This window comes from Ambystoma mexicanum, chromosome 1q (assembly GCF_040938575.1).
Source record: "Ambystoma mexicanum isolate Mex_15411 chromosome 1q, UKY_AmexF1_1, whole genome shotgun sequence".
Classification (NCBI taxonomy): domain Eukaryota; kingdom Metazoa; phylum Chordata; class Amphibia; order Caudata; family Ambystomatidae; genus Ambystoma; species Ambystoma mexicanum.
Genome location: NC_090922.1, coordinates 127146129 through 127170169, shown reverse-complemented (window position 1 = coordinate 127170169; position 24041 = coordinate 127146129). Strand labels below are relative to the sequence as shown.

At 43.1% G+C, this 24041-nt stretch overlaps 1 protein-coding gene across 1 annotated transcript in view; it reads right to left on the bottom strand.

Annotated features, from left to right (window-relative positions):
- KLHDC4 (kelch domain containing 4) overlaps positions 1 to 24041 on the bottom strand; it is a 461477-nt gene that overhangs the window by 319674 nt on the left and 117762 nt on the right. Inside the window, exon 5 of the mRNA XM_069636170.1 lies at positions 15071 to 15207. Within this exon, the coding sequence (XP_069492271.1) occupies positions 15071 to 15207 (137 nt within the window). The remainder of the gene's footprint in view (positions 1 to 15070; positions 15208 to 24041) is intronic.

The window sequence follows — 24041 nt, the reverse complement described above, 5'->3', positions numbered from 1 at the left end:
TTAAACAAAAGGCATTGAATTGAATGTCATTGCTGTGCCATTTGTTGTAACTTGTCAACCTTGTATATGTCATGGACCCACCCTGCCTACTATATAAACTTACCAGATTGTCGTCAGGTGGGGCACCATGTCCCAGTACTGGACAATGCCTTTACTTTCCTTTTTACTTTATACCCCATGTAGTCCATTCAAGTGATCAAGACTACTGAAGTGAGGACGAAACAGGGGTAAACAAGGAATGTTTCTTTGTTAGGTGCAAGGTAAGAGACAAAATGTGGCAGGGCCATTGAGATACACAGTCCAGCCCAACTGGACTGCAACCGTACATGCACAAGTTAACGTTAGGAGTGCAGAGCTATCAGCCAGGGAGCTGTAAGGGAGCGTTCCAGACGTGAAGAGGTCACAAAAGCACCTCCCAGGATGATAATGAAACAGCCCATGCTGTGCACAGTGTTCCCGATAAGATGGAATTACCTGGTTTCCTTGACTACCTCCTGCTTATGGAATGCCAGTCTACAGCCTTGCTTTTACATGTAGTTCCCAAAAGACCACAAGCCACATTTTCACTGTAGGCTGTAGTGCAAGACACATGCAGGGAGACAGAGTTCCACCATACACAACAAATCAGATTTCAGAACGGTGTCATGCCCTTATGTAACATCCAGATGATAAATTCCAGGTCACGATCACTCACTGGTCTAATAAGACTAAAGTGGAGATAAAATCTCTCCCTCCTACACACTATAGCAGTGCATCATCCCCACCAGACTGTTGACAGAGCAACATCAAAGCCTGTCAGAGCAAAAGGCCAGCCACGTGGAAAACACCACAGGCTTTCCCCATATGTAAAAATGTACTCAAAGCAAGACAAAAACAATTAATTAAAGAGAGTGTCGAACTGCTTACCACCTGCATGTGTCATGAATAGATAACTAGGCGGTGGGGTGAAGAGTAGGAAATGGCAATGCTGCAGCAGCAAACGTCTACAGTGGGGAGGATCATTACAAGCACACCCAAGAGGACATCAACAGATGGTGCATTAAAGGGGGACTGCAGTGTGATAGATGTGGCTGACAGAGGGGGAGGAGGGGACAATCGGAGGCTAGACTGAAAAACGCAGAAAATTGCAGCCCATTATTGAAATCCAGCAGTGAGGCAGGACATATTTGCCTGGAAAAAAACAGAGGACTAATATATTGCAATAGAGAAACCTCAAACCAGACAGAGAGTACAGTACATATGGTGTGGAAAAGCATCCTGAGGCAAACCAGGCAGTGTGAACCAGAAGGCACGCCCACAGCACGGAATATGATGGTCCATAAGGAAAACATTATTAGTGCTCAGTGCTGCACAGGTTTACTAGTGCATCACATGTAACATGTGGAAAGGTTGTTTGAAGGGGTTCATTCCAACAAGTTATAGTTACAGCATCGGAGAACGGGGGACTTTTTTCAATTAAAAAGGTTAACTTACTAAATGATCACTAGGGTTGTGTCTTTGTGGACGTATCGTGGACCAGTGATTTAATATTGTGAGTGTGGGAATGGGATCCTAAATATGACACAAAGGTGGGCGCATACAGTGTTGAGATTTTTTTAGACATAGGGTACCAGATAAATAACACATTATAAATGTAAGGGACATCTATAGTGTGTACCAGGACCAGAACACTGTGGGTCTGAGTGGCAGAGCATTCCATGTGTACAGGAATGGCTAGGCAGTGTATGGGACTTCAGATTTAAGGGGATGAACAGGAAGCGTACAAGTATCCCAATAATAGTAACTCATGCCCTTGTAGATGCGGAATGCATAGGTAGCTAAAATGTCTCAGACTAATTTGTCAAAACACAGATGCATAAGCCACATCCTTTTATAAGAAAAACCAGACTAGAATACTTCTTAGAAACAATTCTACATTTAGAAAAACTTAAACAAGATTTAACTAATTTTAAAAAGAAAAAAAGTATAAAAATGTATTATATCCTCAAATGATCTTTAAAAAGCATGTACTATGCACTCAATTTCAGGTTCGTGAGGTTCAGAAAACCTGCGTAGCAACAGTGCTTTCTACCACAAAGCCCTTGCCATTTCTAAAAGGTTGTAGGTCGAATGAATTACACCTCAGTAACCCTGCTTTGCACTGCAACCTCGCTCGCACCTACACCCAGCCATTACACAGACACTCTGCACCCACTCCTCCCAAACTTAACACAGTACCCTCCACCAAAACCCTCCTCCCTCCGATTCCATCCAATCCTGCTCCTCCACACACTAGCCTGCTTCCCCACTGGTGCACTGGGGCACTTTAGGCCTGCCTGTTCCGATGCAGTAATTTCTAGGCATTGTTTGCTGGGCGGTCTCGGTACCCAGTCCACATTTCACCACAGACTATAACACCAAAAAACACTGAAAACTTTAAATCTATATATAAAGCGTAGGGGGGTAAGGGGTTAAAATGGGATGGGATGGGGTTCGGGTGGCGTTATAAGGTTTTGACTGATTAAATGTACCACTCTGTAATGTCCGTTGGTAAAATCAAACAGATCCTGAGAATTGTGGTTTCTCTTATAGATATCCAGAAAAGCATCATTGAATTATAGAACTGAAGAATATTTATTGACTGAAATAGACCATGAAAACCTTAAGTATCTACTCCTGATGAAGGGATTGTATTTCCCGAAAAGCGTTGAGTTTTTTCTGTAGCACTATCTGTGAAATATAACAGATTGTTACTCACATGTTCTGTATTATATGGAAATAATATGTTGAAAACGTATAACCGTGAATGAATGGTAAAAAGTGAAACGTACAAGCTATGAAGATAATAGCCCTTGTGAATAAACAAAAATATATATCTTTTAGAATCTTTGCTGAAATCTACTTTCTATAATAACCATTGGGAATGAGTTGAATGGAGAAAAATTATTATACTTCTAATTGTATTGGCAAAATAATTGTTTTTGGAACTATTCATATAAATGATTTCTTATCTAGTTTACTTATCTTTTGTGTATAACTACACTTAGAAAGCTACATACATTGACTGTCTTTTGACAGTAGCCCCGAGTGTGCAGGGGACGCGAGGGTTCCACAGCCTGTGGGCACCATCTCTTTTCAGTTCTTTAACTCACAACCTAGAGTCAGGGTTGTGTTCCTCTCCTCCGCCCCTCACTATCTAAAAACAACAAACAAGTCAATCCCAGAGAAATTAAGGTGTGCATGTGCGTTTATTTTTCTTTTGTCATACTTTTCACCAGTGCACATCCCTGATCCATGACTAAAAGCCTTCCTTACAATCTTGAAGAAAGATTTACGAGAAGAGGCTACCCCAAGGAGGTTTTGACAGAAGCTATTGAGAGAGCCAATCAAGTAGAGAGAAACACACTTCAACAGAAGAAACATCAAGACGACATTCCATTACTGCACGTCTCCAAATTCTCTAGACAGAGTGCACACATTGCACGTATTATCAAAAGACACTGGTAATGCCTGCATTTGGACCCGCAATTACTAAAGTTATTTCCAAAGCAACCCATGATGGCATATAAGAGAAGAGGTAATCTAAGAGACAAACTTGTGATGGCAAAAAAATCCCCGACTGATTTACAAAAAACACTCCGTGCACATAAACATTTTACTTTTCCATGTTTATCTTGTAGTAATTGCAACAATGTGATCAAATGTAATACTATCTCACATTCACACACAGTGAACAAATTGCATTGAAAGATTATGCTACCTGTGCCTCTTCGCAGTGATATATTGCATAAAATGTCCCTGTGGCCTTCTATACATTGGCCAACCCTCGCGCACCGCCAGGGAATGCTGGCTAGAACATAAATAGAACATTTGCATGAATAATAGCAAATCACCTGTTGCAAGAGAACACTGAGCATCATAATCATAACATCTACCAACTAAGGTTTTTGATTCTGGAGGTTGGAAGAAAAAAAAAACACAGCTGGGAGAGGGACTGGGGGGGCAGCATTAGGCGATTACTTCAGAGAGTGATATACTGCATAGATTGCTTAGACACTCTCGTTCCGCGAGGTCTCAATGAAGAATTTCGTCTCCACTGCTTTTTATAAAATGGTGTACTAACATATCACATCACTATGTGCAAAACCTTCTGGGTTCAACGAGATCGGTGTAGAGTCTGGTACTTATCAGGTTCTCTTTGGCATTTGGAATGTTATAGGAACAGCCGAATGCCCTATCCAGCAGAGTTAAGGCTCTGTAACCTTTTTGCCACTATTTGGCTAAGTAGCGACTCAGTACTGGTGAAGATTTCTAGCCTTTTGATAGCTGGATGTTTGTACCTTTAAACATGGGAAATGTTATAATTGTCACACGACATATAAACACTTTATCCATAATGTTTTACTGAATATGTATCTTGTCTTTACTTAGCCTAGGCATTACAGATGTTTGTTACTACATTAGTAGTTCATTTTTCATTCCTTTATGTCGAGCACTGCTGGATTCTCTTGGAGAGATATTTGGATATGATCATGTTGAGGCTGAAGCAAAATCAGTTTGAGTATGTCATTTAATTACTGTCTCCTGACATAGTACAATTGGAATGTATTTAGGTGATGCATGGAACTCTATTTACATTACAATGAATTACTTGATAGACATATAGCATTGGAAACCACTCCTCCTCTCACAAATACTTTATTATTCTTTACTATTCTGGCTTTTCAGGATTTTTTTGTTTTTCGCTGGATATCGCATACTTAATTTTCTTTGGCTATGGAATGTCTTGACATCGGTTATGTATGACCTTGATCTATAGGACAGATTTACTGTAGGTCTTTTCAGCATTTACACGGGTGACAATTATGGTTACGGCAGCTACTCTTAAGGACCTTTGAAGTGAGACTTCAGTGTGCTTTGGTCATTAAAATTGTTCCCTTATTTCAGTTTATTTTGTCCATGAGATTTATATTTAATATGTGATTGCATGGTTGGGATACTATTGAAGCCTGTTTTACACTCGTCACTAGAACACGTCCGCCTTTGTATTTCATTTACACTCCTTCCCTTGTGAGCAGTCCATCATTTATTTCTGTGATATTGGCTCGCTTAGACTTGAAGTTGATCCTGCCGGGAGTTTTCTAGTTTAGGCTTGTACATCTTGGAGACACGCTTTGCATCTGCATCGCTGTGTGTTAGATCATTTGCTTATTAGTTGGTTTTCTGCTTCCTAATTAGAGGTAAGAATCACTGCCTATGCTGGTTTAAGTTGACGGTCTGGGTTTAAAAATGTTATGTAAGACACATGCGAAGTCCTGTCGATAAGCAGCCCGCTGGGCTTTACTTTTCAGTGTCCCTGGACTGTGTTTTTTTTCTCTTTGAGAACCATTTTGAGTCATTTAATCTGTTTGGATGGAACAGCGACCGTACGTTGGATATTTTTGTTTTTGTCATATGATGCAAGTGATTCAGATCGCCTCTATGACGGTGTACGTTTTGACATATAGCAGTTCTTTATATTTTATTTAGGTTGTTCGTTTTCTTTAGGTTTTGAATATTCACTGGGCTGAATTGTGCGACTCTTGTTTTCAAACAGGTATGTTTGATTTTATATATATGGTACAGATACCCTTTACTGTTTTTTAATGGTGTTTTTTGAGTTCTTCTATTCACAGCTATTCGGTGGATCAAGTGGGCTCTTTAGGTTCTTTCAGTTTCGGGACACTATGGGCACATTTTGGAGAGGAGGTCTGGTAACTGAGCATCATTTGTTTGACTAAAGTTATTTATCTTTGCATATATATACACTATCTTTTGAGAAATTAACTGTATTATTCCACATAATGGTATTTCATTTGCATCTATAGCTGTTTCTGATCCTGAAGAAGGGGTTGTTTCCCCAAAATGCATTGAGCATCCCACATTATAAAGCATCCTCTGATGAACATCTTAAAGTCTGCGCTGTGAACATTTTGTTGTTTGAAATACTTGTAAGGAATATTCCATGAATTATATTTTAATTATTGGCTGTCACTAGAGCGTATAAGTGTGCAGGGGACGGGAGTCCTAATTTTAGGACACCAATCTCATTGCTCTTTGTTGTTACCTCGTCCCAGGGTTGTTCGTACTTCCCCTGCACCGAAAACTGCTTATACATTTCCTCTAATATTGTTTGAAACTTGAAAGAGCACGCGTGCCCTTCACACTTTCTATTTCTCACCAGAATATGCCCAATTACTAAATTTGTCAGCTGTTGCCATAATGTAGAAAGGTATTACTCATTATGGCAGTGCCGGAGAAAATGTCAATCGCATGCCCACACAACATTTGAAAAACTGCTGTCTTTGCTAACGTTCACTTTTTGCACTGAGTCTTAATTTGTGCCAGTGTTTGCCGGTGGGCAACACAGGCAGTCTTTTTCGGGCACCGGAACATCAGGGGGCCAGCGCACGTGCAATTTAAATTGTTTTGTTTGTTCTTTGTTCCGCACCTCGCTTCCATCATAAATCATTGCAGGCCATGGACGTTTCCCGAAATCAATTTGGCTTTAAATGGGATGATTTTATCTCCTAGTGTGTGGGCTGATTTTCCTCCAGCTGCCTTTCATTAAAGTTTTACTTTCGTTAATTTCTTGCTGAGCTGCACCCATCATGTAAGCTCTGCAAGAAACATGGTGCCATTTAAGAGTTCAAGAAGTGATACAGTCCTGCTCCAGCCCAGGTTGCATGGCAACAAGCCATTAATCAATTTCCCGGGCACTCACATGTGATGCGATTCCTGTCACAGGCGAGGCCTGACACTCTCCAAACCCTGCTTCTGACAGACACAGGATCCTCGGAGATAAAAATGACTAAACTTGGGAAAATGAAGGTAAGCAAACCTTAAAAGGTGTAAGAGTTTATATACACGTAAGAGAATTCTTAAAATTATAGAAGCTCTACAAACGGTTGCTCTATGAGAGCTGAGATGCAGCCCATGCATGCATTATTGGTACTGTAGGCAACTTGCAATAAAGGGTTAAAACGCTAGTCTGTCTCCACCTTTCGGCTGTCTGTTGAACTAGAAAAAAAACGTTTGTTTTACTTCAGCATTTATTGTCCTCCATCTGCATTTTGCATTTTCAAATAGTGCTTATGACAGCTGCTGTAATGTGAAGTGTTGAAGAGAAATAGATTCCATTTTCAACCATGTATTTTCATGTCCCAGGATTGCTGAACAGATTTGCCTTTTTGTTTGTTTATTCTTCTCACTTCTGAGCCCTGTGATAATCAGTTGTAACATGGACCTAAGTTATGGAAATAATATTTAGCTAGTAAAGTGGTTGATGATAACCTTTCAAATTGGGTATTCAGTTGATCAACTTTCCATTTTGAAGTGCACTTGTAGGGTTCAGACTGTGGCCATCCATCAGTTTGGTGGGATAAAATGACTCCAAAGTCTACGCACACCATTTCCCAGTCCTGGGGTTTCATGAAATAACAATGTATTCTGGGAGCTGTAGTCTTTTAACTTTAATTAGACATAAGTAGCCGATTCATGTGATTTGCAAAAAAGGAAGCCAAGGACTGGAAAGTAGTGACCCGTTGTCATGAAGCTTTAAGGAAACTTTATCCTCAGTACTTTGTTAGCATGTCTTCCTGAGGGCCCCTGGACCTCTTGAGAAATGTGGGACACTTATTTTCGGTGCCCGGGTAGATTTTTTGTTCCAGTCCAACTCTGTATGTTGGTGTGCGTTTGTGTCAATGCTGTTTGGTTTTATGTATGCATACATACAGAGTTGTGTAACTGGTGGATGAATGCATAGGTAAAAATGTTGTATGAGTGTGTGTGCCAGCCCCAACTCCTACACTTATCGGCCAACAGGCCACTAAATTTAGGAGTGGGGGCATGGCATCAGGGTTGCACCTAGGATACAATTTCAGGGGTAGGAGCTAAGACCTAAATGTTGGGAGAGGCGCTAACTTCAGAGGTTATGGGGCAGAGGTTAACTTACTTGTGTGGGGGCATCTAACTAAATTGCGCATTCGAATGAGACTATACTGGTGATGATTCAATGTTACAAGCAGTTAACCCTCTCCTTCATTTCTGAAATGTCACACTTATGGACTGGTGCGAGAATGAGCGGTCTTATGTCCCATGTCCCCACTTGCCTTCTTATCACTCCCCTTGCATGCAAGTGCTAACCCCACATCATGATTTCAATTGCCTAAACATGTTTGCATATGAATGCAGGTGCTAACAGTGAAATGTTTTATCAATTGAAAGACCTTTATTAACAGCGAAGCCCAGGCATCATTTAACATGTGTCCTGTTCCATCCACTATGGCTCTGTACGTTAGCCAGGCAGGGGCGCAGCCAGCCTCAACATTTTGGGGGGCTAGATGACAGTTTTGAAAGCGGCTAGTGAGTGGGGTCAATAAACTAATTGCGCTGTTGGACTCTCCACTGAGGAATGGTGTCTGGGCCTTTCAGCTTTTACAGTTGAAAGGGTCCCTCAAGCAGCTCCCCCAAATTGGCAGTCTTAGGACAAGGAAACATACTGATAGTGTGCAGCTTTTAACCACCTTTCTGCATTCTTTTGATTTAATTTTTTATTTAAGCACTCCATAGGTGTCTTGGCCTATTTCCCAAACAGTAAGGCAAGGTGTACCCCCACCCCCCAACATCAAGATGAAATGTGCCCCCACCAGCCCTGACACATCTTTATCCAGTCCTGCTCCCACTTCCCTCCCAATTCCCTGAGCCCTTTTAGGAAGCTGAATAGCGGTTTCATGTTCCCTTTGGCCATTAGTCGTACCACCCCAATTCAGTGGCTATTTAATTTCATAATGCTATGCTAATCACTGGAGGAGTGGGCCATCTAAAAGCTGAGCCCAGAAGTTAAGACATGACCAAAGCAAACATAAGTGTTACTACGGGGCTAAACTGGACCACATTGAATGTAGGCAAGTCTAGCCAGTAATAACACTTATGGTGCACAGTCAGCCTGGACATGCTTTCTGCGGCATGGTATTTTTACTGGCTGGGAGTCCTTGTATGGTAATACTGGCATATATTGGTGAAGCCTGCATCCACATACTTTGGAACAACCAGCATGAATATATTATTATACTGGCATATGTTGTGGGCAAAGGTTGGTGACTTGCAACTATTAGATTGTTCCATGTGCTACCATACAAAACCAATTTCAAACTGTATGGCTTTCTACCCAATTTGCAAAGAAAGTGCTGTACAAGGCATCATTTTAACCCAATGTTTCAAAGTATTTTGTGGGAGTGAGAAACTCCCTCAAGCGCCCCTTGGTTGGTTTGTTTCCCCTTACTGTGCTCTGTCGATCCTGCATAATTGGTGCAAACATTTAAGCCTCTTCAGTTCAGAAATTCACCAGCCTCTACTGTACCTCATCTATCGGTCACTGTGTATGATTTGTGTTTTAATGCGCACACAGGGGCAGGGTTCTCCTCACACACCACACGCTGTCATGCCATCCTACATATATTTATGCATATGATACAAAAGTTAGTCTGGCATAAACCTCTCTTCAGTAGAGAAATCTAACTTTGCTGTAGTTGATTTGTAATTTTAGTAATAAAGCACATGTGTGTCCCCCCACACAAACTCAGGGGGAGATTTCTCGCATCTCCTATTTGCAGCAGTGCCTCTGCTGGCCCAGTGCAAAAAATTGTAAGGGGGCCTCCCCAAATGTTTTGCCCCGGGCCTCACCAACCCTTGTGACAGCTCTGGGGACCAGCAATAGCAATGCAGCAACAAACTGTTGCAAACAGCCAATGAAAACTACCATTCTGTTGTTACTATGCAGTATTTTGACAAATTCTGTACAGTAACTAGAATGTGCAGTTTTCATTGGCCGTTCTGACTGATATGGTGACGTGTTGTTGTTGCCACAGGAGGGAGTGCAGCGCCACCTTCGTTTCACAAGTTACTGTGAACTGAAGGTGTCTAGGCGAGAGCCTGCTGCACTGCTTTGTTGCATGCAGTCTAGTTGCTGGGGGCTGGGCCCTGCTTTTTTCACTCACTCTAGTGCCTGCCAGTGTGCCACTCCCCTCCCTCCAGGCCCTGACAGGAAACAGAGCCAGGACTCGGGAGTCTCTGAGCCAGGAGGACACCAGGAGACCACGACGCCGCCCGGGCCGGGCTGTCTTGTGTTAGCGCTTCTAGTCACAGAGGTAGCCCTCCCACCACATACAAAGGCAGATGTCTGTCTAGAAGCCATTTCGAGAGTGCACCACGAATCGCTAGCTTTGGTTCTGGTGGTTAGTTGGACACGACGTAAGCAGAGGATGGTCTGTTTGAGATTGTTTTGTTCAAGAGGAGTCAAAGAGGGACCAGCATCTTTGTCGTCGTTCTAGTCATGTGCGTCACAGTTCTCATCAGTGGCCATTTGTGTGGATGTCCTCAAAGGCTCAGTTTTGTTGTAATTTGGCACTCCTACTCCTTTCAAGTCAGTGCCGTCTGGTGTTTACTAGTGATTTTCATTTGCCTCATTGTTCAACCCTGAAGTGACGTTATACATTTCTTCATCCATGTTTTTTTACCAGGTGTTTGCTGCCAGTACTATGTGGCTCTTGTCCCCCAATGTGCAGTTTCCCCCTTGGGAATTCAGGACGGTGTAGGTATGAGGCTAGTATTGTGCCCTCCAGGAGTGCTGTTTTCAGTGCCGTTATGTTGATTTTTACTGTGCACAGAACAGGCTCTTGCAGTTCCGAAATATTTTTCTGTCGTCAAAGTGAGTACCCCAGATGTGTTTGGACTATATTATGATAGGGTACCGTGGAATTCGTGTTTGTTTATCAGGCTGTTAAGGGGCGCTCCACCTTCGCTGGTGTTTCCCGACCCTTTATCATTCTGAATACAAAGCTTGCATGGGTTTTTAATGCGCTGCCTATGGTGTTGGTGTGAGGTGCTCCAATCTTTGCTCCGACTTGCGTGCCATGTATTCTTTAGTCTTTGCTAGTCTTTGTAGTGTGGGTCCAGGGAGTGGGATGGTACAGCGTCACCCATCACATAGTACCGTTATATGTAACCAAAGGATGCCTGGCCGCTACGTAGGGGCTTGTTACATTGTCCTCGGTTTCCCTTCCATCTGTGTCCAAGGGAATTCAGACGGCATGGATTGGGAATTCAGCTGTATGTGTTTCAAAAAACAATTACCATGTTTTGGACCCACAATGAGTTTGGATGTTGATTGGTTTGGGTGATCAGTACTGCGAACATTGGTTGGTGTGTGCTGGGGATGGAACTAATTTCTACTTGCTGGAGGCCGCAATGCTCTGAATACACATTTGCCAACATGATCCATTCCACTCTGTCTCTGTGGGTGATTGCAGTCCGTGTATTTTCTTTAAATTCGGGGACTTGTAGTCTGAGTTTTATAAAGAGATAAGCAGAACTACAAGTCCCAGAATGCAAAGAAAAGACCCGGTCTGGATAAGCACCAGATTGGAATGGAACATGTTGGCAACTATGTGAATATTGGTTGGTTGTGTGAGCTGCAATATGTTGTTTGTTATCATTCCTTGTTTTAGAGCTGCACTGTAAGAACATTAGCAGTAGTACTGGGAGCTGCGCTATATCATCATTGGGTTGTGGCCACAATACAAAGAGTGAATTTCAATGTATTCTCTTTGGGGGCTTGGGCCCTGCACAGAAACTACCGCAAATGCTGCATAGAGCTTCTCCAAAGAGGACGGATTTACATCCCAACCATTTGCAAACCTACAGAAGTAATACAATGCTGGGGTGCACCAGACCAATTAGAAGGACCAGGCCATGTAGTCTTGATAATCACACAGGACCTCATGAGTCAGAGACTGGTGTTACCAGAATACACTGTCATTTCCAGTACTGTATACTTTTTAAATACTGCCTAATTAGGAGTTGGGATTGTATTGAGTATTTCCTGTAGGCAAGGGGTTCATAGAAAGTACTGTATGGGGTAATATGTGTTATCTTGGTCCCATGCAGTACTTTTATATGTACCCTGGGCAGGAAATATCACTTTTGACCTCAACTCATAATTTAGGTCTTATTTTAAAAAAAACAGGTGGTATTTACAATATCACTTTTTCTTTTTACCATTACCCCCATATTCATAATGTTCCCCACGGAGTAAAACATACGTACAAGACTGACACTGGGCATGAGCAGGCAGCTCGAGAAATCATGACGTAGGGCCTGCAGATGTTCCTGAGCGGCGAGTCAGCATAGGGCAGGCCATCTTATTGATTTATGTATTGTTTGCCTAACAAACAAACAATAAATAAATAAATAAAATGGTAAGCCATCTTGACGTGATTGTTGCTTGGCATGCTTGCGTTGCAGCGCACAACTACATAACACACATTGCAGTTTATTCATATTTGTCAGCGCGCCCTCGGGCTAAAGAACCGAAAATGCACATACGTGTGGTGCGGCCAGATTCTTGGTGTCCCCATGGCAGCAGGTTGGGACACAGAGTTCAGTGTCAGGGCGGCGAGCGCCCTGTAATAATATTATCTAATAACAGTTTTATATAGCGCTACAAAACCTCAGGTATCTAAGTTGATATTATTATCCCACTGTGTGGTACTCAATTCTTCGACCTCAAAAGGATAAAGGACTGGGTTGGTCCTGACAGGATTTGAACCGGCATCAGCAAGCTGTGCACAGATGTCAGAATGAGCACTCAACTTGCTGTGCTATTTCACAAGCTAGTGCAGCTCTTTGAAGTTAAGAAAATAATTCAGTAGATTGCTCACAAGTGTATTGGTCACACCATAGCAAACATTCCATAATGTCACCTAGCAATAGCATAGCGAAACAGAACCCAGCACAGCATGCCATAGTGTAATAAAAGAAGTATAGCGTAGAGTACCACAGCACATCATACTTACATAGTACAGCACAAGGCTAATGAACATACCATAACACATTTCATAAAATAACACAACCAAGTATAGCAATGAATCATAAGCATAAGGGTGTGTCATGAACACGTGACAGACACTTCTTTTAATAGTGATCAAATGCATGCGAAAATTGTTTATCTAGGCCATGCTGCAAGGTGGTATGGGTTATTAAAGTACAACTATGCAAGTGCTGTTTGTGTTACATGCATATCGCAGAACGTTGCTGCTTAATACTCATTGGCTGCCGAAACACCCTTTACAGCTGGACGATTGGCCTTGGGACTGAGTCCTTCGGCCTTCACAGACCTGAGAATGATCTCCACCTTCCCGTATCACACGGCTACCCATGATATTATGGAATCCATCATGTACTCAGACTGAAGGCCACTGTAGTGCAGGGGTCTGCATCCTGTGCCTCAGCCGATGCTTTCCCCATCCATCCCACTACTAGCCTGTACCAGCAGTTGCTGCAGCGCCAAACATGTGACATGGAGCAGCAGCAGTGTGATGGGCTGGTGGTGGGCCGATCTAGGTCTAGCATTGAAATGGCCCGGGCTGTGTCTATGCGGCTGGCACCCGCCGGCCCCGGGGCCGGCATTATTGGGCCAAGATTTATTGGGCCCTGGCACTTTATTGTTTTACAAATTAAGCACTGGCCCTGTCAGACAGCTACTGCTGGAGGACTGCAAAAGGCTCGAGTTCCAGACACTCCAAATCTTCTGCCTCGAGCGATGTGAGATCAAGGAGCAGTCACGCTTCAGATGGGAAGGCTTTCAGTGATCATGTTCTTCAGGTGCTAAGGTCATATGTCGCATGTAAAAAGCAATGCTGTCATTTCATTCACCTTTGGTTTCATTTACAGATTGCAACCTTTCACAATGGGGCATTTTGGCACTCAAAAAACACTATGCTGTGTCATCTTTTGTCTTCTGGTGGAACATTAAAAAGTATTTTTTAAAGTGTAATTAAAGTTAGACAAACTGTAGCTTCTCTTTCCGTCACTGGTGGAGGATGGATAGAGGGCTGGGGAAGGAAAACAGTGATTAACTGATGTGTAGTCCTTTGTTCAGTTGTATAAAGCCAGTTCAAAATCAATTTTTACCAACACCAAATACACTTTACAATGAAACATCTTGTCGGATTAATAAGAGGGAAATGAGATTTCAGTGTGCACTTTGGGGAAAGCCGAAGCACTGGACTTTGCACAAACGTCCTTTGACTTCCAGTGCCAAGGGACAACTCAAGGGAAAAACTAACCTGCACTGAACTTTATTTCCATCAAACACCTATGGGTCACCTGCATGCCGGTGTGGTGCGCTGTTCGGTCCTAGAAGCTGCTTGGGTCCAGCTTTGGCATGCAGAGGAGCGCCCCCATCAGCTTCAACGGTATAAGAGGCGCTTTTGAAATAAAAGGTTTGCCTTCAAGAGAAACACTTCCCATGAAATAAAACAGGAAAATTATAGCTACAATGGTAAATCCAACTAAACACAATTTCCCTTAAAAGATCGGAACAGATAACAAGCACCACCAATTGGTGTAGGTCTTTAGATCTACAACAAGACTCTCTACAACAAGACTTGTGGCACTTCCAAAAATCATAAAAGGACAATATAAATGGATATCTAAATTGTCACCAAATAAAGCAACCTGGACAGACAGGTGTATATGTACAATGGTTCAGCTCATCATTCTAGACATCATGTGCATGCAACACTGGGTGCACTTGACTAAGGATTAGCACAATAAATAAAAGGGCAAAACCTTGATGTAATCGATGACCAAGCAGTCAAGAACCCCTTCTTAGGCCCAACTCTCTGCCAAAGCACACAGACATTTTATCGACATTAACAACCCATTTTCTAGCAGCAGTGCGCAGGAAGGGTTTTTACATTTGCCACAATAGATGCATGTATTTTATTACCTGCATACAGAGATGGTCACATGTTTAAGCTCTCATTTTGAAAAATATGTTTTTCCATCCTTTACCAAACATGGGTTAATGGGTGATGACGCACAGTGTTTTGGATGAGCCTGTTCGATGAACAAATGCTGGATGGAGCCACACACCAAGCAGAAAGCGTAACCCAACAGCCATTTATGTAATGACATCGCCAAGGCGACAAGCACTTTCCACACATATCAATCCCTCATGCCTCAAGCCAGTCACTGCAGATGAGCTTACTTGATTTGCTCCCATGTCTTGGTCGCTAAATGAAGTACCCATAGATCCTTGTAGTGGTAGAACTGCTCGCCATCCGGGGAGGCAAACTCTCCTCCGAACACCCAGAGCTGCCCTCCTCCCTGAGACACAGCCACAGCCTGCAATGAGAAAGGGGAAGGGGAGAAAGAAATGTATGTTACAAATAAGGCTCCCAGTTTTGTGATATTTATTTTTCTGCCACTTCTGTCTATATTTATCCCCATGTATTGTTTGCCATATAAAAAGATAAATTTGCAACCATTATTTTTCTGCATTTATTTGAAAGCAAAAATGCACTAATTAAAGCACACATGCAACCATACAGGAAAGCAATGCCTGCTCCATTTTTGCCATAACAACAAATGGTTGCTCCTGCGATTGCTGCCGATTTAGGGTATATGCTATCAGCAATTTGTACTGTAATGCTATTTGTAGACAACTTTTACACTCTGCATGCTGCCAATATGCAATGCGATTGGCCTACGATGCATGATGGACAGCATAGGGAACCAAGCAGAAGGACCTGTTTTTAAGTCTTTTTCCATTTTAATAAATAAATACAAAATGCAGATTGATTTCCGTCTGCATTTATGTGTACAAATCAGTAAAAACAGAAAACTATGAGCCTTCCTTACAAAGCAGACCTCTGGCAACTCAACTCTAAAGTAACCCCAATTGTGCAACCTGAGATTATCGACAGAGCAAGAGAGCCAGCCTGTAGCCTAGCGGGAACTCCATGAAAGAGGAAGTGTTTTCTTCGCTCTGAACTGAGCTGTAGCCATGTTTCAGCACTTCTCCGATCAGCATATATGCTTCTGGAACAAGACTACATTTTGTCAAGACACTACATCTCATTTTGGTAAAACACACCTATTCTTTTTTTCCCAATGAAGTACATGTTAATGACAGAGGTTCCCTTTGAAGGATGCTGCCAGTATGCCCTCCTCACCTAACAAGGAGCAAAAACACATTGGATAATTCCGGTTACACTTATTCTCTGTATACTTTCAGCACATGCCTGCCAGCCTTGTACCAGGAATGCAAATGTCACACGCCCCTTTTTCGAAAGCCTACATTTACTGTTAATTTGACAAATAGATGAATTGATGGTATTGCATGCCTGTAACTTGAATACTTCTCATGGGCTGATCCAGCCCAGGAAACAGGAAAGCTACATTTTGTAAAAGGTCCAGCTCGTATCGGAAGTTGCAGACATGCCTTTGAAGGGCCACTGTGAGGAACCTTTGGGGGCGTCCTCATGTGCTCTCCCCGATTATTCTGGGTGTAATGGACACGATCATTCATTCACACCACTTTGGTACTGAGGCAAGGAAGAAGGCTGTGGAGGAGTACTGTTGTAAAAGTCAGGCATGTCCAGCTAATTGGCTTAACTAGGGACAGGCAACTAAAGTGAAGGACTTACAGCTGAAACCACTTAACAGGTCCCAGGTGTATAAATGAGCGACCACCCAGCAGCTGGAGAGAACCACCCTGCAGAGAACCATACTCGGGTGAGACATCCAGGAAGGAACGCAGGGTGCAGAGGCATAGCAGGCTGGAGGAGAAACGGCTGGAGCAAAGCCGGGTTGAGTACGAGTGCAGAAAGGACGTTGGGGTCAGCGCGGGCCGTGCAAGGGTCAAGAAGCCTGCCGTCTTTTACCGGTGTCCACAGCTGTAGCAACAGACCACTGTCAGCCACCGCTAGAGAAAAGCAGGTCTCCACTCAGCTGAAACCCAGGATGGCGAGCACTGCTCGCAGGAGCTCACGTGAGGAACATACAGAGCTGAAAGAAGAGGCGATACCGAATCGAGAGGCCAGGAGGAGCGAGAACAGCCAGGTGAGGGTAAGAGAAGGGATGCTCTTGCCCTGGTTACAAGATGCCTAGACGAGATAGGTACTTGGATGGAGGAAAATTGGCTGCAATTGAACCCAAAAAAAAGGCGATTCTGTTCGGGCCTAAACACCTTCTTGAAGGAGGAAAATGTCCCTCTCCTCCTCAGTTTTTGGGAGCCAGCCTTAAATATTCCACCAAGGTAAATAATCTAGGCTGCATTTGGCAGAATGACCTGGGATGTAATGCCCAGGTCTCAGCCAAGGTGCAGTCCGTATTCTATAATATCCGCCTTTTGCGCCAAGCTCTACCCTATGTGCCTAAAGCAGATCGTACTGTAGTGGTGGGGGCACTGGTCAATTAAAATCTTGATTACTGTAATGGACTTCTGGCAGGAGCACCGAGTAATCAAATCCATCATCTCCAGAAAGCACAAAATTCCAGAATCAGACTGGTGTTTGGTGTATCTAAAAATACTCATATCTGGTCTCTGCCGATCACTACATTGGCTGATTGTTGAAGATTGGATTAAATTTAACACTGGCTGCCTGGTTTATAGATGTTTGCATGACATGGCACCAGTTTATTTAACAAATTGAAACGATACCAACCCACTCGTACCCTTAGGTCGGAGGACCAACTCCTCCTTGTAATTTCTAGGATGAAGTACAGGTCTAGAGGAGATCGATGTTTTTCTGTGACTGGACCCAGTTTGTGGAACTGTCTCCCACTATATCTGAGACAAGCCAACTCCTTGATGACTTTCAGAGCAGGTCTTAAAACTTATCTCTTTAAATAAGTTTGTGATTTTGTATTACTTTTGTCTGTATGGTATCTTTTTACTCAGTTGGTCCTCCTGGCCTTCTGAGTTCTAATGTTTTGTTCCATCTGCGCCAGGATACGATTTGGTTCGTTGTGTCGGCGCTTATAAGTGATTCAAAATTCAAATTTAACACTCATATCAGGGTGCTCTGGGGCTGGAGAGAGGCATATAAGCATAGCGCACAAACTAAGAATCATTACAATTGCTATGGAGCATTAAATTCAATGTCCGAACAAGCTGCAAATTGGCATAAGTACTTTTTAGAGTGCTACGGACATTACTGAATGCTGGATAAAGCTGAAAAGAGTTAGAAGTACTTTGTGAATGCTGCAAGCATTGTTGAATACCAAACTAACAGAGGTGTGATGAGCCTATGTGAATACAGCACGAGATCAAAGCAAGTGATGAACACTTATGAGCAAAATTGAAAGTAAGGTGGTGAACACCACGGAATGAGTTATGTGAATTGCATGTTGTGGCAATGCCAAGGAGAATCTAAAATCAGTGTTGCTTGAAATACCTGAAGAACAAAGTGCCAATGGTTATTGGTTGCATGACCTATAATGGGTGGACCGCGTGGTCCAACAATTGCACCTAGACCAAGTGAACCCTATTTTCAAAGAACAAAAGAAAGCAAATGTGAAGAAGCTTGCATTCTGCTACACTTACTCGTGCATGAGAAATGCAGAGAGAGAAAAAGGAACCTTTGTGAACTATTGAAAAGCCCGAGTGGTTAAAGGAGCTGAATTGGAATTATTTTGAAAGTCAAGAGCCTTGAACCGATTGTTGTTTTGAAACCTGGAAGAGCTGATCTCTTGGAGAAGGAAACCCTGAGACGTTGTGAACTGTGAGCTGGGGAAGGCATCCCCGAGATTTGATGAATTGTATTGATCCTAGAATTGTGCTGAACTCTTAGGGAAAGGAAGCCCTAGGCCCTTTCTTAAACTGAATTGAACTTTTGGGGAAAAGCAACACTTGAGATCTTTTAGAAGTGTGTTGAAAACTTGGGGAAGGGAAGAGGAACTTAAGCTACGAGCAGGAAGAAGCTCAGAACCTTGTTTTAAACACCATTTATTTTGATGCTGATATCCTTAAACATTATGTATGGTTAGTTTTGAGGGCAATTATAGGTTTCGGATGCAGACAGACATTTAAGTTGAACTTACTGACACAGACTATCATTAGTTGTCTTTAGGTAGGAAAATCCCACCTTAGCATAGGGCAAGTTAGGCCTTACTCCATCCTGACATATAAGAAAAATCAAACATCTACTTAAAAAATGGAATCTGTTGTCTGTGTCTTACTTCACGATGCCTTCACACCACCCAGAAATGTGGAAATTGAATCAGTGAGGGCTAAACCTTCGGGTGTACCTTGGCTTTCTCACCTCTTATTCAAGGCTACGCTGCAGGCTCTTTGTAAGGGCAAGCTTTTCCTGAAGCCTTCTGGTGAGGGGTTTCAAATCCAAACCATTGTGTGTGCAAAGGGTGTCCACCAAGGGATAGCTTTCACCCTTAGGAGAATACATTACACAACGTATGGAAAATATACTTAATACTTAACATAAGTAAAATATTAAGTAATCAGTTCGAAGAAGTAATTTAGAAATAAATAGTGTATGTGGAAAACGTAAAAGCGTCTAAACAAAATCCAACTCACTCTTAAAAGCCAATTGAACAAGACAAGTAAAGCTAGGTGAAATACAATTGCCTTTTGAAGGCTCACTAGGAATGAATGGCAGTAGTTTATTAATCAATAAGACAATGACAAAATGGTATTAAAACACAGCTAATGCAGTAAAGGGCCGACAAAAGAATCCCTTTACATTGTGTCTAATAATGTAATTTTGCATATTTAAATAGCACTCCTGTTTAGTTTGAAGAACTTGTCTTCTCAGATGTCACGCCTCCTGTACGCACCCGCACTAGTCAGCCAACACTCCCCATTTCTGCCCGTGCACAACATATTTCCAGTACACCACACTCACGTGGTACGCAGGGCTATTTTCCCAGGTTGCGACGGGGATGCTGGAATGCCCATGACCTTCCCATCTCCCTTTGCAAGTGACTGCTTCGTTGCAGCAACGCTATTCCAGATGGTGGAGTCTGTGCCGTGATTGGCAGTTGCCCTGGAAACTGGGCCACTTTAAGAGGATACACTTCTATGATCACGTGCAAGGAACACGCTCACGTGATCGGGTTGCTATGGCGACAGTATAAATAAACGCCGGTAACTCATTACGGTGCTTCACAGCTGCGTTTGACCACCAGTTTACGGCGCTTGTTATTGTTTCACTGACTTTTGACTATACGGAACTCGACCACGGCACTTGTAGTACGGATTTGCTTTTGTCTGTTCCTTTCACTATGGCGCGAGTTTGTCATTATGGAATTGTATCTCGGCTCTTGTATCACGGACTTGCTCTCGGTTGTTCCTCCTTTACAGCGTACCTTTCTGCCTTCACGAAAACCAACCACGGCTTGAATCATGGACTTCGCTCCAGCGTTTCAGTGCTACTGACTTATTGGATTACCTATCATTCAGTCTCTAGCACCTTGCTACAGGGCAACCCACGCACCTGGAAGGAAACCCTGTCTGTACCAAACAAGTCACTGCATCTGGTTTTGTCCCAAGTTAGGTACTCCAACTGCTGGACAACCATCAGTCCACACCAGCATCACATAAGTGGGTACAGCAGACACTCTGCCTATCCACACCATTTACACGCCTTCCCCAGTCTACTACGCGGTATGTGCCATTGTTTCAGTATTGCATACACGTACACATTGTATCGTGTTAGTTCATAACCCTTGTTTCCATTGCAGCTACCTGGGGACCCGGTGCTTTGTTGTTCCAGCCACCTGTGGCCTCAATGACTGTTCAGTGGGTGACTCTCTCTCTCTCTCTGAACGGTACTTGGGGACGGAGGTATTCATGGTCTTCGCAAGAATCGGTGCTGACATTAGATTAATGTTAACTTGGTAAGTTACTGGTTTCATATATACATATATTTTTTTTGTTCGTTTATTCCCTGGTAGATGATGTCCCACTTGTTTACACCAGCAAACGGACTTACCACATGTTCTAATTTTTGTGCTATCTTACAGGCACCGTTCGTAGGAATGCCTCCGCCATCTGTGAACATGTTCGAAATGGACATCCCTGTTCTTAATATAAATACAGATAAAAAATATAAAGGACCCCTCTCACCCCTAAAACGAGTACAAAAAGAAAGGGAGATTCAAGCCCAACCCTACCCATTTTGTAGGGAATACTGGGGTTATTTGCTGTGATCTATTATACTAAATTGTTTATCAAAATGAATTAATCAGAATGCATAGAAAATCAAAAGAATACATTAAAATACCAGGATTGCTCTAAAAACTGCACAGCCATTACTGGAATAAAGATGCAATGGGGGTTTGCATGTAATCCAATGGTAGTCACTTTTTGGGAGTTTAAGAAGTTCCAGGAAGTTTGTCCATGGGGTTAAATTGGAAAAACAAAAGTCGCTGGCGGTTATGATGAAAAGCTAAATATGTCTTACTATTACTCAAACTGAGGTGTGGGGAGGGTCCCGCTAGAATAACTTGTGACCCAGGTTCCGCCACAGAAGGGTTGGAGAAGGATGGCTATGGAGTAGGACTCTGACCCACAGAAGAGTTTTGTTACGATCAGAAGAAACACTGCACTCAGAACCAGGGAACCCTGGAAGACAGGACCGACCGTGGAATCATGGTCGCTAGGTATGTGGCCTAAGAGGGCAAGGAAACGTGGGTGCATCAGAATTTGGTCTGGGCAGTTTTCATTTGGTGCCTCTTGTCAGTGTGAGCAGTCACATGTGAACATGGAGCCAAGAAAACAGGATGCCAATGAAGGTCCCACTTCGGGTGACCCACGAGGAAATTGGAGGAGCAGAGGATACCCAGCAAACAGGTCAGAGGTAGTTCACCAAGGACAAAGATCAGCCAAAGCAGCAGGACCGCTCCCATTACAGAGCAGATGCAGGAGGTGATCTAAAATGTTGGGCGATGGATACTGAAGGGGTGCAGCAGCAGAAACTCGTATTCTAGTAGACAGCAGACAGGCTCCCACCTTGAGTCTGGCGAATGCTATGAGGTCTAGTGGCTTCTGGGAGAAAAATCAGCATGCAATACTGCAGAGAAGCACAAGAGCGTGATTAGATTCTTCCTGCACTGAGAGGTGGACAGGCATCCACAAAAGGCCAGGGCCCAACCAGGCCAGCAGTCCGGATCCTCAAGAGCAACCTCCCTCTGTCTTCCATGAACGTTTAGGGAAACGGAATCTCCCAAATATCCCATGGTCTCCTCAATAGTAGAGAAACAAAAGCAAACATAGGGGCAGGGGTAATCCAGCACAACAACCCTCAACCATGAAAGGTTTGGGAGGCCACCCCATAAGGAATGCCATGCCAAACTCTACACCCATAGGAAAACCTGCACACATGTGGATGTATGTGTCTAAGGGACCATCATCAGGCCCACACCAGACAGCAGTGCAGAAAGAGAGCCAGAGCAGGCTGTGCCCTGAGCCGAAGTGGCATAAGTCCATTCAAGCAAAGGAAAAGCCATAAACGAAATGACAGGGTGGTAGGACTTTTAAAATGAATTAGTCACTATATAAGGCAATGTGGCGATACAATAAAAAAAGAAACTACAAAAAGTTTTAACCGACAAAAAAAAAAAAAAAAATATATATATATATATATATATATATATATATATATATATATATCTGCCAGCATCCTTACCCAAGTAGCCATATGGGCTACAAGGAGCAGCTTTTCAGAAGGAGTTGCAACTGTAAGAGGACAGCAAAGGAAATCTTAAAAAGGAATTCTGCTTTTCGTAATGCACATTCTGCCAAAATGGTGGCCTTATAGCACTGCAAAGAAACAGAAGGCGCTACTGTGATCATAAAAAGTGGCATGGGTTTACTCCGATTTGCATCCGCAAAATACAACTTTCAGTGCACTCATACAGGCCAATGCACGCCCGGGCTGCTTGTGGTGCCACGCAGAAAGGATATGGCCCAGTCGTCCAGACCGGGCTGCCCCTTTGGCGCGGAACCAAACCAGACCATGCAATTTGAAAGTAGATGGTTTGAAAGTTGCCCAGAGCAATAGCAATGGTCAGGATTGCTTCAAAACTTTCCATCCATCCATCCATCACTCTTCAGTGTTAAAATCCTTCGTGCTACCATCCAAAACGATTTCACTTATAGTGCTTCAGAAATGCACCACAAGTCTGCAAAGTGTAAATGCATTTTAAAGTAGATGCAAAACAACTCCAAAAGAGCTAGGCACACGAGAAACTGGCATTTGCGAAAAGCATATCTCAATAATTGGCACATTGTCCCCAGTCCACACTCCTGCAGTGGCATGCCCAGACTCTTGACTGGGGTGGCCCAAGTGGGGCACTGACTTAATGCAGGGGTGGCATGAAGTACGGACACACATACATAATGATCATAGTTTAGGACAATGGAGTGGCCAATCAGATCACAGGGGTATAGCACGTGCCACCCCAGCCCACTCTGCCGCTGGAACCTAGGTATACTTTTCCAGCCCATAACCAAGGCACAGGCAAAAGGTGTTACTTGATTTCAGGGGTGAAACTCTGAAGGGTTACAGAAGATGAGAGCTTCCCATTCTCGTACATTTGGCAGACACCCCCTAAAGACACTTTTTTGCGCGGCTGGCCTACGAATGTAGTTTTGTCGATTTCTTCGTGGACTGATCAAAGATATTGCTTTAAAATACTATAAAGAAATGTCAGCAGCATGAGGCGTTGTATACAATTTGGCAGCCCTCTGTCTCTCCGCCCACATCTACAATGCTCATATTGGGGGAGCTCTTGTCATCTGTGCAACTAACCGAGTACGGGGTGTGTTCTTGCAGATACTCAGTCCCGTAGACCAGTTTGCTGCAGTTTTTGGTTTCATTACCCATGTCCCACGTTCTGATTCTACTACTAAAGCGCCACCTGCTGGACCAGGGACGTCAAATCTTCGACTGGGATTTACAGACCCACTGCAGGGGGAAATGCTTTTGGACAAAAGCACGAGTTCCATTTATTTTGATCAAACAGCATACCCTATCAATGTAAATGACAAGTAGGATTGAAGTCTCGTCCTTTAAAGATCTCCCTCTTCTCTTCGTGAAAAATGGCAAAATAGAATTTGCTGCAGTTATTCAGTTAACAAGCATCCATTTTCCGTAGATTCCCCACCCCCCTTCTATTATTAAAGACTACAATTCTTAGCTATTTAGAGCCTG